The sequence below is a fragment of the Hyla sarda genome, chromosome 10 (assembly GCF_029499605.1).
Source record: "Hyla sarda isolate aHylSar1 chromosome 10, aHylSar1.hap1, whole genome shotgun sequence".
NCBI lineage: Eukaryota > Metazoa > Chordata > Amphibia > Anura > Hylidae > Hyla > Hyla sarda.
The window spans coordinates 73,637,730-73,653,195 of NC_079198.1; the positions used below are offsets into that span (position 1 = coordinate 73,637,730).

Here is a 15,466-nt window from a genome sequence, read left to right on the forward strand (position 1 = left end):
GGCTGCCTCACAAGAGGAGCTAGAGACTAACATATAATGCCCAAGTACCCATGTTCCAGCTAACATAGATCTGCTTATAGGGTAATGTAAGGATTCTGTACAAAAAATTCTAGAATAGCGGTGGGGAGAGTCCCTAGTTCAAACCCTTTTCCCAGAGGGGGCTGGATCCAACACTAGACAGCCTGAGCCTGGCTTTTGCCAGAGCAAGCCATGTCCTAAGCTCTGCTACTGAGGAACTTAAAATACATAAGTTCTTATCCCCTATTCAGAAGATGTGAGATGTGTCTAGTTGTGTAATTGTGGGAGGGGCTCTGACCGTACAGGACCCCAGCTGAGCTGCTGTGTGTGACGTTCCGCACACAGCAAGTCAGCTGGTACAAACAAACCGCCTTCATTCATCTCAGTGTTCTGCTATAGAGATGAATGGAGGGGGCGTGTTGTGACCAGCTGATGGTTCTGGGCATGAAACGCGCTTTAGCAGTGCAGAGTCAGGGCTCGAATGGGAGATCGTGGGGGTTCCCAGCGGTCAGACCACCCACAATCAGACATTTATCCAATCCTCAGAATAGGAGATGCATTTCTGAACAATGGACATCTTCTTTAAATCAACCCCTAGCACAGTGATCAGCGTTTAGGGTAACCCCTTCAGTTTGTGTCATATCTGCTGCTCACACAGCACTGTTGATCAGTAACTTATTCTCCCACATGCCATCGATAGTAGTGTACTGTGTAAATCATCAGCACAGCATAGTGCAAGCATGTTAAGGGCATTTACACCAGCACTATATCAGGGTTCATCACGGTTGTCATGACATGTGACAGTTCTTGTGTAGTGGCCTATTAGACACAAATCATCTGGTCTGACAGGGTGATATGATTTACAAACATGTCTATTTTTACATTAGGGTAAACCTGATGCATCCATACATAGTCTTACCATTTTCTTTTTACAAAGGTGCTGTCTTTATGAGCCAACCCCAAAAGGATCCAATATCATAAACATCCTTTTTTCGACTGTACAGTTCAAATAAAGACATAGAAAACACATTTTTTGCCTTTTTTTTAATAGATCTATCTTTTTTGCCTACTCATTTCAGCAGTATAAAAATCAACATGAAAATAAATGGTTAAACAATAGAAAACAATAGCAGCGCAGAGATAAAAGTCTGGAACAAAGGGAGGCTTGTGTGCTTATAAGCTTGGGTACAGATCTCCAGTGAATGCCATGTACTAACATTACTACTATTGATAATGAGTTCCCATAATACAGTAAATCTGAATTTAATATTTTATAAATCATGGTAAATCCATTTAACTTACTCAGGCCTGTCAGGTGGATAATTAATATATTAGCCAATTCATATTGACTACCCTTCATCATACCCGAACATGCTTAACATACAAAATAACATGACTGGATCTCTGTGACTGGATTATTAAAAATACCAGAAACAAGTAAAGTATTTGTTGAAATGAAAAGGAAAAAAAAATACATTCTGTGGTTTGTGCTGTAAGAGAAGCATCACCTTCAATTTTTTGGGGGAATTGCAATCGTTTATGCAAAATATAGGATTATAGGATTTAAAGGGGTTATCCAAGAATAGAAAAACGGAGATAATTTCAATCTAAAACTACTCCCCATCTGTCTCCAAGTTGGGTATGATTCTGCAGCTCAGTTCCATTGAAGTGAATGGAGCCAAGTTGTAATATCACGCCCAAACTGTGGACAGATGTGGAGCTGTTTTTAAAATAAATTATCTCTGTTTCTCTATTCCTGGATAACCCCTTTAAATAAATGGATGACCAAGTAAAGACCCTTTAGACGGGCTGAACCTACACAAGGCTCAATCAATGGTGCGGACAGGCTACATGAATGATTGCTGGATCATTCGTCAGTCCTTCACTTCATCATTGTCGGGCACTCGTCCCGTAACAATTTTAATGGCCGAACATTAAAGGGATCACTGGCCCTTTTACAAGGGCCGGTTATCAACCCATTTAGAATGGCCTTAATACAGCAGGTCTTTGAAGGGCAGAACCCTAATAGGACATATGGACAGTGATTGGACACCTTTTTATCCGAGAGCCGCATTGCTATATTCACAACACAAAGGTTTACCTCCACTATTGATAAATAATATATATTAAAGCAAATAATCTCCAATATGTACAATAATCAGAAAAGTGATAAGTTCTCTTGATCAATAATGGAAGAAGGTAATGACAATAATCCCAGGTTTGGTCTATAGCGCCTCTCTGTGGTGAATTAGAACATGAATGTATAATCCATACATATCTGGATAGCTTCCTTTTACTAAATCTAATAAGTGCATTATACAATGTGTACAAAACGAAAAAATGGGGTTCCTACAGGAGTGACTTCTTAATGGAAACAGACAACAGGGGGCCCCTGTGCAAAAACATTGTGTGGGCCCCTTTCCATAGTATGCAACATCTAATTTTTAAAATTATGCCAGAAAAATATATATTTTTTATATTTCTCTAGAAGGACAGAACAGATGGTTAACATCTCTTCCGATCTTGGGCAGTGAAGGAGTTTATTCTTAGATCCCTGGTGGTCTAGGCAGTGAAGAGTTTATTGATAACATCCCTGTTAAGCTGTATTTACACCGTGTTTGGGACATACCGAATCAGACAGCTATAACAGGCAGGGGAAGTTCAAAACCGCCTCCTGATGTATCCCTGCTTAGTCTTGGGCATTCTAAAGGTTCCTGCTAAAACCCTTGCTGGTCTAGGGCTATGAAGGCTTTAAAGGGGTACTCCGGCGCTAATACATCTTATCCCCTATCCACATAGGCTTGCATTTAAGGGGCGAAGTGTGACATCACACGGGGGCGGGGCCGTGACGTCACAATGCTCCGGCCCCCGCGATTGCCAGTAATCAGACCCGGAGCTGGGCTCCGTGGACTGATTCTAACGGGGTGCTGCGTGCAAGATCACGGGGGTCACCAGTGGTGGGGATAAGGGGATAAGAGGTCTTAGCGACAGAGTACCCCTTTAACAACCTATACTAAAGTCTGTATGACCCCTTCCCTGCTGCGCCATATGTTCTAACTGACTGCTTAGACTTCTGCTTCCCAAACAGGGTGCCTCCAGCTGTTGCAAAACTACAACTCCTAGCATGCCCGGACAGCCAAAGGCTGGTTGGGAAGCAGTGGATTTGACACAGAAACATCTATCAGATATCAGGCATTATAGAGCAGCATCATAGAGTCTCTGTGGGCGATGCAGTGTTTATGTAAGCAGGGAAGGCTACTAGACTAAACAGTACATGTTTTAAAACCTATGTAAAAAGTTGAACCTCATATATGTCCACTACAATCCAAGATCAAGCATACGGTATATAAGTAAAGTACCTTTAATGCTTAAGTGGAAATTCTCCGTCTTGGAAGAAGGTAGAGGAGACAATACAAGGGTATTCAAATCTTGACAGCTTCGGCCCCTGTACTGCTTGAATAAAAACTAAAAGAAAGAGAATTCTCTCCAGCATGAGAACCAGGCATTCTAGAGACCCTATGTATCTTCCTTTAAGTAAAATACATAAAGTACAATACATAGCAAAATGTGCTTGACATATCCTCTTAAAGGAAATACATGACTTTTATGGTGCTTGAATGACGAGGCATCTGCGCAGTACCTGGTGGCTTCTCTCTATCCCACTGTAGTTGATCGCTAGATCTCTCTGTATACATAAACAGGGAGCGTTATATCAATCAATGCTAGGGGAAGGGGGGGGTTAGGGTTGAGAAGCCTCTGGAGACCACCCCGATAATCATGAAAATAAGGACAGTTTCCCTTTAACCCTTTTTAGGAATCTTCCAGGCATATGAAACTATTACAGTAAATACAGTTATCTATTTTACAGACTGGTCATGGTTGAACAATAAGTCGCAGGTGGTGGTGGGGGGTGTCTGGGGGTGCCGAGCGATCGGACCCATCGTGATCTGACACTTATCCCCTATGCTAAGGATGGGGGGGGGGGTTGTATCCCAGAGTACTCCTTTAAACGCGAGGATGTGCTAGTAAAGGCAGAAAACTGCAGGGTCTGATAGTCTCATAAGAAAACATCTAATGCTAGCAATCCTATAAAATATCCTTTAGATGGCAGGAAAGACATTACACAAATTAATACTTTTTAATCATCAGTGTTTGAGTACCTTTATATGTAAGGAATATTTGGAGGGGTTGTTCTGGGATTAGGTCTGCAATATTTTCTAGAAGCAGTGGCACTTTTGTTTATGGGCTTTGTCTGTGTTGTAGGTCACTCCCATTCAAGTAAATAGGCTGAGCTGCAATGCCAGACGCTGCCCAAAGACAAGAGTGGTGTTACCGAAACCTTTTTTTTTTCTCTAATCCTGGTCATTCAAAAGACAGTAAGCACAGTAATGTAACATTTGACCTTGTCTTACCATATCGTAGTGTCTCCATTACATTTAGGACAAAACCTATCTGCACAATCACCTACATCTCAAATCACAACACAGAATTTGGATTATTATAATCTTAAGTTTTTGGCTATAAAGAGATTCTCCTCTACATTGTAAACAATAAGACAATGTATGTGGATTTTTGTCAATGGACATTTGTAACATCAGCAGCTGAACCTATATCAAAAGAACCAACATCGAATTAGAAGCAGTATTAATAGAAAATCATTTGGACAGAATTCATTCCCATCAAGTTAATGTAGTGACAAAGACACAAATCCCTTACATAAAAGTTGGCAATGAGAAGAACTGCTCAATACGTCCTTCATCCTTGTGCCTCTGCCATACAATGCCACTGCTGTATGAGCACATAGTAATTGCGCCAACTGTTCATAGATAACCAGCAGTTTGCCAACCATTTGAGTTCATCTATGCGATTTCAGCTCTGCAGCATAAAGCCATATAATGGCCAAGAGGCTGGGCCCACAATGACTCAGTTTGGCAACAAGTAACAAAACACTGACACCATGTGGCCAATGTGAAAAGTACAACTTCAGACCAAAAAGGCCATCTATATGTCCTAGCAGAAACTTGTGGCACATCCCCTTAATCTGAGCTACAGGTGTCCACAGAAGCCATCTTCAAGTACGGGTAACTGGACGGATAGTCTTTCTACAGGATGGTTTCATGTTCATTACCCAGTGACCTAAGGTGCCAGCTCAAACCTACTTTCCTCCGCTATTTGCTAGCAAGATCCATTGCAGCAGGATTCAAAACACGTAAATCTTGTCTCTCTGTACATCATCCAGATCATCATCCAGGAACAACAGAACCTAGAAGGAAAAAACATCAAATGTGTTCAGGAGAAAGAACAAATAAGCCAGTTTGCATGTTCTGAAGGTTCCTGGATAAAGGCACTTACAAGAAATGAACCAAACATTGCGATGGAGGAAAGGAAATGCCAAATATCATGGTCATCAAAGAATCCAAGCAAGATACAATCTCTGTTATGCTCTCGAGATTCAGCTGGAGTTTTCTGGATATAACACATTCATAAATCAAATGTCAGAAGATGTTAGAATCACAACAAATGTAAAGCATTAAAAAATTCCTTTTATTTTATATAGGAGAAGAATATACATAATGACTGTTACTATACAGGAGATCTGATCTTCCATAGACTTGCATTGAGGGGGCGGGGTTATGAGGTCACAAGCTCCCGATGCCGGCTCCAGCGCGTTCAGAGGAGTTTGTTCCAAACGCTGAGCAGTGGAGTAGCCCTTTAAGGCAGGCACAAAACGATTTATAGCTTTAGACAACCAAATGTCAAAAACAATTATATGTTGTGTTTTCTTTTTGTTAAGTTTTTTCAAATACAAGTTTTTGGCTATGCAATTCCCAAGGGAATGGTCAGAGGCATCATGGGTAGTCTACACACACTGTACCCTAAGGCAGGGTCTCCGTATTTACAGGTATCTCTTATTAGTGTTATAGGAGATTCTGGGTTACAGGCACCTGTGTTAGTCTATGAGCTCAGAGTATGTTCTTGTCACAGTGTCTGGATTCCCAGAGGCCCTCCAACTAGCCGTCTGACCACATAAAATAGTTCCACGTCCACTCTTTTTCCCCTGAGGATCCCATGTGTATATACGATAGGGGATAAGCGTCGGAATAAAATAACTAAAGTGAAATAAGGATGGTGATTAGAGTATCATATACACGATTCTCGTGTCCTGCCAATGCTCTACTTCACTGTTATTGTGTCATATGGGTGGGATAGAATTTGCAAGGTGTTCTCTTTTTAATATGATTTGAATAAAAGTTTAGTTTTTACCCACTTAACACACTGGGCGTTATGCTACAGTCATTGTTGTTTAGATAAAGTTGGTGCTTATAAAATCTAGAACAGAAGGGAATTTACACATTGTGATATGTGATTGCAGGCCATAGTTTTGTATTCCTTGGTGCAGGATTGCTGGGTATGTATGTCTCTAGATCTGGCAATGTAAGACCAAGGTGGAAAAAGTGCACTATAAAGGATTCCTTTAGCATGTTTAGCTTGTTATAAGACACAAAGAAGATGTACATTTGACATCTAAGGGCATTCTACACAAGATATCTAATAGTCTTACCTGCCAGGTACTGAGTCCTTGAAAGAAGAAGAACAGGGCAAATCCCCAGACCACAGATGTGCAGGCAATGCAAATCAATGGAAGAGGAAGGATCCTTTCTCCACTGCGAAGCTAATAGTACAGATGAGAAACAGACATTGTAAAACAGGAAAACCAATCCAGAAAATGTCTCCAAATATTTCACTTCTTACCTTCATGATAATGTAGAAAGCAAAGTAAAGCAGCAAGTTGCAGATTCCAATTGCGAGAAGGTAAGAGGCAAAATCATTAGGTCGTACAATAAGGCCATATGCTGCCCTGAAGAAAGAGTGAATACAAACATCATTGGCTTACGTCACTAATAAAACACTAACAAATGCACAGTTTAAATCCCTTTTTTAACAAAGAATCAAATAGTGTTTCTCCATTACGGCTTTCTTAAAAATGCTTCGTTTCATTGGGTTACTTGTTAGTTATTTCAGCCTTTTCACAGTAGTCCTGGTTGATAGACCACAACTAATGTTATACTGATCTTATCTTTTAAGTTGAACAAATGTTCGCTATATATGTGCTAAATATATGTTAAATGCTTATTTCCCAGGACCCAATAATTCCCACCATATGAAGTGACATGAACATAAATGGAAAATCACTGCTGAAATAATGTGATATCTTATGTCATTGTAGACAGATAATAAACAGGGCTGGAGAGAAGGAAGTACTGGTAAGTGCAGGAGTGGAAAGTGAAAGTATATACTAATGAAAGAAAATTAGAACTTCAATTGTTTTCTATTTCAGTCCCTTTAATTCATATTTCCTGAAGTTTTATCCCAGCCCAGACTGAGGAGCAAAAAAGAGAATAAAAATGAAAACGTATGCCTATATATTTTCTTTTATTTACTTTCTATTGTAGTTCTGAGGAATTCTATAGTACAGCAAAGTGAAAATACTCACAAAGACCAGTTTATGATATTCCCCATCACAAGCAGCACCATTCGGTCCTAGTGAAAAAAAAAATGTGTGAATGTTAGAATGGAATGTTAATGCAATAAGAAAAATGCAGGGACAAGAGAGGCAGAAGGATACAGGACAGAGCAAGTGATACAGAAATAAAGAAGGATATAAACTAAGGGATAAGATCAAATTGCCAATGCACCATGCCTCCGATTTTAGAGGCTTTTTATTTACTTTGCAAAATACACATATTTCCCAATATAAATCTTGCAAAGTCTTCATTTTCTTGGAGAATCAGAGTTTCCTTTCTGCCCTGGCATTTTGGCCCAGAGAAGGCAGAGTCTTGTAGAAAGTAGCACCAAAGAAAAAAAAAAGAGACACCTGTTCGGGACATGCATGTATAAGATTGCCCAGTCACTTACCCTCATATCACTGACTATAAAATACATTTATACACATGTAGGGAGAAAAGAAATGAAATGATGAAGCACCTACATGTTAACCCGAAGGCATATACAAATGAAATCGGACACAATTTACTCACCACATACATCGGGGGGCTACACTGCCTCACACAGTCTGTGTACAGAACCTGCAGGATACGCCGGAAGATCCCAGAGTCTAGCCGTAAAGTGAGACAAGACAGGGAAGTGATCAGAAAACTATAGGTAAGTGGCAATTGTTAAAATTATTTCCCTCATTTGTAACCGGTGTGACATTTACCAAATCTCCAGCGGCCCATATAATAAAGCTGAGTGCTCAGAAGCAGAGTAAACACTATGTGAATCACAGAGAACACAATCCAGAAAATAGTGTTTCCTTTCCCAAACACCTGAAGAAGAAAACAACAAAGAATGGTTACTAAGATTTCTTGGAGAAAAGACAATAAGATGTGAATGTATACTATTTGGACAGCTTTAAGCAATGGTGTATTTAGGAGGGGGGCTGGAGGAAATGGTGCCAACAAATCACCTGGCCAAGGTATTTAGATACAATGGAAAATACGTGGAAAAGGACTTGGGAGTTTTAGTTATAAAATCATGGGGTTCATCAATAGGGGCATAGATGCCCACGACAAGGAAATAATTCTACCGCTGTACAAATCACTAGTCAGACCACACATAGAATACTGTGTACAGTACTGGGCACCAGTGTACAAGAAAGATATAGTGGAGCTGGAGAGGGTTCAAAGACGGGCAACCAGAGTAATACGGGGAATGGAAGGACTACAGTACCCAGAAAGATTATGAGAATTAGGGTTATTTAGTTTAGAAAAAAGAAGGCTTAGGGGAGACCTAATAACTATGTATAAATATATCAGGGACCGTACAGAGATCTCTCCCATGATCTATTTATACCCAGGACTGTATCTATAACAAGGGAGCATCCTCTATGTCTGGAGGAAAGAAGGTTTCTACACCAGCATAGACGGGGGTTCTTTACTGTAAGAGCAGTGAGAATGTGGAATTCTCTCCCGGAGGAGGTGGTCATGGGGAATTCTGTAAAAAAAAATTAAAAGGGGTCTGGATGCATTTTTGGAGAATAATAACATTACTGGTTATGTATATTAGATTTATAGGGACAGAAGGTTGATCCAGGGATTTATTCTCACTGCCATATTTGGAGTCGGGAAGGATTTTTTTTACCTTTGCCTTCCTCTGGATTAACTTAGTAGGGATATAGGTTGAACGTGATGGACTCTGGTCTTTTTTCAACCTTATGAACTATGTTACTATGTTACTAATGCTGGAACAATAAACAGCCTAGCTCAGCCTTTAGGAAACCAATACACTACAACAGGATTAAGAATAACCCTCTAAAGCCTCATTTCATTTGTGTAAATGAACAGAATAATTTATATCCTCTAAAAGGCTAAAGTGGAAAGATCTGTGTCTGATCAGTGTACACTGTATTGTCTCTCCCAGGGTTCTTCATTTCTAAACTAAAATACAGATAGGGTAACTTCTGTAAAAAGGGCTTAAATCAATACATATATTTCTGGAGCAGGCCCTATACAGTACCTCAGTTTTTCCTGACAATACCGGCTGAACAGACGTGCTATGATGCCTGCAAAACATGTTTAAGTAACATACAATTCACTTACTACACCAAGGACGGAGAAAAATATGACAATGGCTAGGCAGGCGTAGGCACTGTAAGCACTGGCATTAATATCCGGGTGTCTCTTCTGATACAACTTTAACATGCACAGTCCGGCAATCATATACATGAAGGAAGTATCTATAAACAAATGCAAGAAGGAGGTGGGCATGAATAGAGAGGAGATATCAAAAGAGAGAGATTTACGGAAGAGAAGAGTTAGTGTTAAGAAGTGACTATATACTAACCAAACTGAAAGTTGGTGTAGTTTGGACACACGTGGTAACATGCACTGAGCAGTCCTTCCATCATCAGAGCAGTGCCCATAGCATAGAACAGACCAAAGTGCTTGGGGATGCCACATTCCTGTGCATATACAGAATATTAGAGGATGTATATGAGTGTATATAATAAACAGCAGGATATTTTTAATAATATCTAAAGCATACATCAAAAGCATGTGTGACTGGATAGTTAAAGAATGAGCATTTCATCCGATAGCAGATAACATAAGTCAATCCCATTGTCTCTTCTCTTTCCCAATTTTTTTATGAATCTATTTATCTTGTCGCTTGGCTTTCTGAGAACAGTAGTCTTGCTGTTCAGAGCAGTTACCTTATTTTTCGCCATATAAGACGCAATTTTAAAGCATGAAAATCTAGAAAAAAAAAAAAGATTCTGAACCTTCAACCTGCGGACCTCCAAATGTTGCAAAACGGCTGTCCGGGCATGCCAGGAGTTGTAGTTTTGCAACATCTGGAGGTCCGAAGGTTGAAGATCACTGGTATAGGAGGTAATACTCACGTGTCCCCGCCGCTCCGGACCCGTCACCGCTGCCCTGGATGTTGCACTCCATCGCTGTCGCCGTGTCCCTGGGGTGTCCCCGTCGCTCAGGAACGTCTCTGCTGCCGGGTATCCACGCTCTCTGTCACCGCCATCACGTGGCTACGCACGACGCTCCTATTGGATGACGGGACGGTGTGCACGACGACGTGATGCTGATGAAGGAGAGTGCCGGCCATGCAGGGGATCCCGGCACAGAGCAGACACCGATGAGGCAGGTAAGGTCCCTCCCGGTGTCCTGTAAGCTGTTCGGGACGCCGCGATTTCACCGCGGCGGTCCCAAACAGCCCGACTGAGCAGCCGGGTTAGCGTCACTTTCGCTTCAGACGCGGCGGTCAGCTTTGATCGCCTCGTCTGAAGGGTTAATACAGGGCATCACCGCAATCAGTGATGTCCTGTATTAGCCGCGGGGACCGCCGCGATAGGACAGGTTTTAATGTGTATTTGCCGTAAGGGGAAGAAAAAGTGCGTCTCATACGGCGAAAAATACAGGTACTTTATGTATAAATGAACATATCTGTGTGCCTTGTCCTTACCTCCATCTGTCCCTTAGAGTACATGCGGCTGCGGTTGTGACTGAGCTCTCTCTGTAGCACAGTGATGAGGAAAAGCAGCCCCAACATGATGTAGCCCAGGTTGCTAAGAATGTTGTTAAAAGCACTGGAAAACACATCATAAATACAAAAGACATCAAATATTTTACATAGTAATGCTACAATATTAGCTGAGCTGCAATACTTGTCACAGTCCATGAACGAGAGCAATAGCGTCAGACCTGAAGCAATGACGCATTGATAGAGCAGTCTAAGGAAATGCTATCAATCTTTCATACTTTCAATCTTTCTTGTTATAGTATCACTTATGTGAGGTCTGTGCAAACAAGGCTATTAAATATCATGAGAGTTATTATTTATAGGCTGCAAGCCAATCTATATGTGTGAAGTTACTAGATGAACGATCAAATGATGAATAATACAGGATAATAAGCAAAAATTGTAAATAACACTTTTCCCACGGATAAATAATTATGTAAAAATTCAACTATTAGACTAGGTTCACACTATAGAATCTCTGGCTGAAAAAGTGAGGCAAGATTATTCTTTTAGCAATGGAATTTGAGCAGCGAAACATCCGCTGCTGAAATTCCGTAGTGTGCACTGTGCAGTGAAATCCCATTGCAAGCAATGACATTCTGCCGCACCAAAATTGAATTAAAGTGTAATTTCAAAGCGGAATTACACTTGTAAATTTCGTAGTGTGACCCTACCCTTAGAGATCTTCCTTTGAAATACACTTCCCAAATGCCCTCCCAGTTTCTTCCCAGACACCCAACCAAGTTGTTGCTATCTGCATACCTCAGGGATCCAAGGGGATGAGCACATAAGAAGTTATAATAGCAAATATCCTGATTCCCTGTTACATTCACCACCTAGAGACAGAGATAAGACAAGGCATGTGTTATGGCTGGATGTATAATGCTGATAAATAATGCTTAGACTTTTACATTCTCTCACCGTTTGGTACGTTATGACCAGCTGCACGACTGGCAAGGCATAGAACACAGCTATAGTGGAAATATTCCTGCATGGGGAATACAATCAATAAGGCAATGAGTCTTTTTAGGAGTTACTAAAACATGGGTTGCAGTCACTGGACTTCTGTAGTGCTAGTGAGCCCAGGAGGAGGAAACTTTACCAAAACGGCATGTTACCGAAATAGAAAAAAAGCGCTTGCATGAAAGTGAGTGTTCATTGTAGCGCCACCAAGTTAGTGACAGAGTGTAACAAATAATACAAGGGGGTGATAAAAAGCAAAGACAATAATAGAAACTAAATCTAAACTTTGCTTAGTATACACCATCTCTAATTCCCAGTTGTCCCTTAGCTAGTGTGTGGAGCCTAGCCTACAATGTCTCTATACACTGCACACAAACAGAACAGGAGACCCAGTTTCTCAGAGTGAATAAGTTAAAAAGAAAAGCCTGGTATGAGAGGAAAAACACTTTTCTTTGATAAGATATGTGTTTCTTATATTTGTAAGTTTGTAAGATACTGACCATTTAAAGCATTGATAAGATGCTCTGACAGTAGTAAACTAGCAGACACAGCAGCACCTACCTTACACTTAAAGTAGTTCTCTAAATTATTTATAAACCCCTCGGCAGCCCTGTTTAGCTACCTTAATTACATGCTGGTCATGCTCTGCTGATGACATTCAGAACACACTGCAGCCTCAGTAACTGGCTGCAATGGATTTGTAACTTTATCAGTAAAGCAGGGAGGGCACGTCATAAGGGCAAGTAAACCAGGAGAGGTGAGTATCGTATAGTTTGTTAATTAGCATCCCTATCAGGCTTCAGTAAGGTTTAAGGGATCCAACAGATACACTAGAGCTATATACACAAAAACAGTATGATCTTTAAGACTATCTACAATTTTCCTTAATTTTTATTTTATGCATTAATGTAATAAGAAAGATTGTAAGTGTAAAAATATTCTCTAACCAGATCTGTTTGGTGATACATTTATGTATAGCAGGTGTAAGTAAAGCAAGTGAACATTAACTTCTCCTCACCAGAAATAGATTTGGTACTTTTTTCTCATCACACGCTTGTCTTTTCTTGCCAAGTCAGCAACACACAAATATTTCTGAAAAATACATGACAATTATCAGTGGATATTAGAATTATAAAACACAAAGAATGCTTACAAGATGACAGTGGAGGGAATGTGGTAATATGTCTGCTACTACTTAGGAAAATTCAGCATGTCTCATTATTGATAACCTTTATTTCTTTAATGTAAATACGTCTTGTGTTCGATGGATCACACTGCTTGGTATACAAGTGGTTATCACTGAGAAACAATATGTAGTATTTGAGTCCATAAACTGTCAGTTTTCAAAATTGTGATCTGAGATGGACATTAAAAGGAGAAATGCGGAGGAAAACTTAACATCCCCTGTGCCTGGGCTGCAAAAAAAAACAAAAACATAAAAATAAAAACAATAAAAATCTAACTCGCCTTTCAACTTTGCCCCATTGCACCGATATGTGCATCCCACTCCTCTGGCGCTGCTCAGCTCCCTGCTTCTTAGGCTTGGAACGTCACAGTGCTGACCGCAGTGATGTCCCGCCTCGGCCGGTGATAGGTTGAGTGCACTGTCATGTAAGGAGATCGGGCCCCTCCTTCTCCCTGCTGCCCAGGCTCCTTACATGACAGTGCGCTCAGGCTATCACCAGCCGAGGCAGGACATCGCTGCGGTCGGCGATATGCTGACAGCACTGTGACGTTCCGAGCCTAAGAAGCAGGGAGCTGAGCAGCGCCAGGAGTGGAACGCAGATATCAGCACAATGGGACAACGTTGAAAGGCGAGTTAAAACGTTTTTTGTTTTTTTTGTTTTGCAGCCTGGGCCCAGGGGATGTTAAAAGTTTTCCTCCGCATTTCTCCTTTTAAGGTCCATCTCATATAGGCAACTCTGAGAACTGACTGTTATACGGGACGCAGATATCAGAACAACGAGGGAACGTAGGAAGGCGAGTAAAAGTTTTTGTTTTGTTTTTGCAGCCCAAGCACAGGGGATGTTAAAAGTTTTCCGCAGCATTTCTCCTTTAAGAGACAGAGAAGCTATAGCTCAGTTTTGTAGTAAATCATCCATCCCAGTTTGGTCACCGCCTTGAGATCTTGGGCACTATGCTGTATGGATAAATAACTTTTTCCACCTCAAATGTGCAAGTATCATAACAGAAGTTTAATAGACAAGCTGTGTACACAAAAATTTATATATCTAGGATTTTTACAGATCCTCTACATGAACATGTGTGTTTGAAGAAACACGCACATCATGTCTTGAGGTCTTCATTAGTGAACAACAATACCACATATGTTTATTTTTATTTACACTTTTTTTTTAATTGGGAAAAGGGGGGTGATTCAAACTTTTTAGGGAAGGGTTTAAATTATCTTTATTCACTTATTTTTTAACTTTTATTTTTTTCAGTGTTATAGCTCCCATAGGGATCTATAACACTGCACACACTGATCTTTTACATTGATCACTGGTATCTCATAGGAAACCATTGATCAATGATTCTGCCACTTGACTGCTCATGCCTGGATCTCAGGCACTGAGCAGTCATTCGGCGATCGGACACCAGGAGGCAAGGTAGGAGACCCTCCTCATGTCCTACAGCTGTTCGGGATGCCGCGATTTCGCCGCGGACATCCCGAACATCCCCCTGAGCTAACCGGCAATGATTTACTTTCACTTTAGATGCGGCATTCAACTTTGAACGCCACGTCTACAGGGTTAATAGCACAGGCGCCGCGATCAGTGCTGCGTGCTATTAGCCACAGGTCCCGGCCGTTGTTAGAGGCCAGGCCCGACCCGCTATGACGTGGGGCCACGCCGTAGCCCCGTGCTATAGAAAGGGAAAGGACTCAGGATGTACCGGTACGTCCTTGGTCCTTAAGAGGTTAAAGGTCCCCATACACATTACAAAAAAATCAATTGAACCTTCTGGCTTTGGCAGAATTGGCCAACTGTCTAAAGAGTACGGGGCCTTTAAACAGATATTATGAAGGGAGAGAAGGACCTAGCATGTAGGATTTTAAATGATCTACCCTGTTCTCTGGCTGATCAGTCTGGCAGTTGCTTACTCTCCTCCCTCCATTGAGAATACACAAAGGTTAATGTGTAAGTGGGGAACAGTAAAAGATCGCTGCCTCCAATGCCCCAAGATGATATGACAACCTCTCAAGTTCTTTTATGACTCTGTCTTTAGTTTACCTTTGTCCTAATAACATTCTTATCGGACTCAATGTCGGTCAGCGTATCATAATCATCCTCTTCTACAGAGCTCAAAGACTCCAGCCGTGGACGAGGCACAAAATTCTCAAGAGACTTGTCTGTAGGGAAAAAATAAATAGATAAGTTACAAATAATTTTAAAGACAAGAGACCTACTGCAGGAAGGTAACAATATCCTTCTTATTTCTTATAATAAAGGGA

General features: G+C 41.0%; 1 protein-coding gene across 4 annotated transcripts in view; it reads right to left on the reverse strand.

Annotated features, from left to right (window-relative positions):
• Nucleotides 1–1,032: 1,032 nt before the first annotated feature.
• Nucleotides 1,033–15,466, reverse strand: part of SIDT2 (SID1 transmembrane family member 2) — a 74,845-nt gene continuing 60,411 nt past the window's right edge. For all 4 annotated transcript variants that reach the window (XM_056542799.1, XM_056542796.1, XM_056542797.1 and 1 more), the window contains 14 exons: nt 15,246–15,364; nt 13,031–13,104; nt 11,971–12,037; nt 11,812–11,885; nt 10,993–11,116; nt 9,862–9,979; nt 9,618–9,754; nt 8,237–8,345; nt 8,058–8,134; nt 7,514–7,560; nt 6,772–6,877; nt 6,581–6,691; nt 5,371–5,484; nt 1,033–5,281 (listed from right to left, as the gene is read on the reverse strand). In XM_056542799.1, coding sequence (XP_056398774.1) covers nt 5,219–5,281; nt 5,371–5,484; nt 6,581–6,691; nt 6,772–6,877; nt 7,514–7,560; nt 8,058–8,134; nt 8,237–8,345; nt 9,618–9,754; nt 9,862–9,979; nt 10,993–11,116; nt 11,812–11,885; nt 11,971–12,037; nt 13,031–13,104; nt 15,246–15,364 — 1,340 coding nt within the window. In that variant the 3' untranslated portion in view covers nt 1,033–5,218. The remainder of the gene's footprint in view (nt 5,282–5,370; nt 5,485–6,580; nt 6,692–6,771; nt 6,878–7,513; nt 7,561–8,057; nt 8,135–8,236; nt 8,346–9,617; nt 9,755–9,861; nt 9,980–10,992; nt 11,117–11,811; nt 11,886–11,970; nt 12,038–13,030; nt 13,105–15,245; nt 15,365–15,466) is intronic.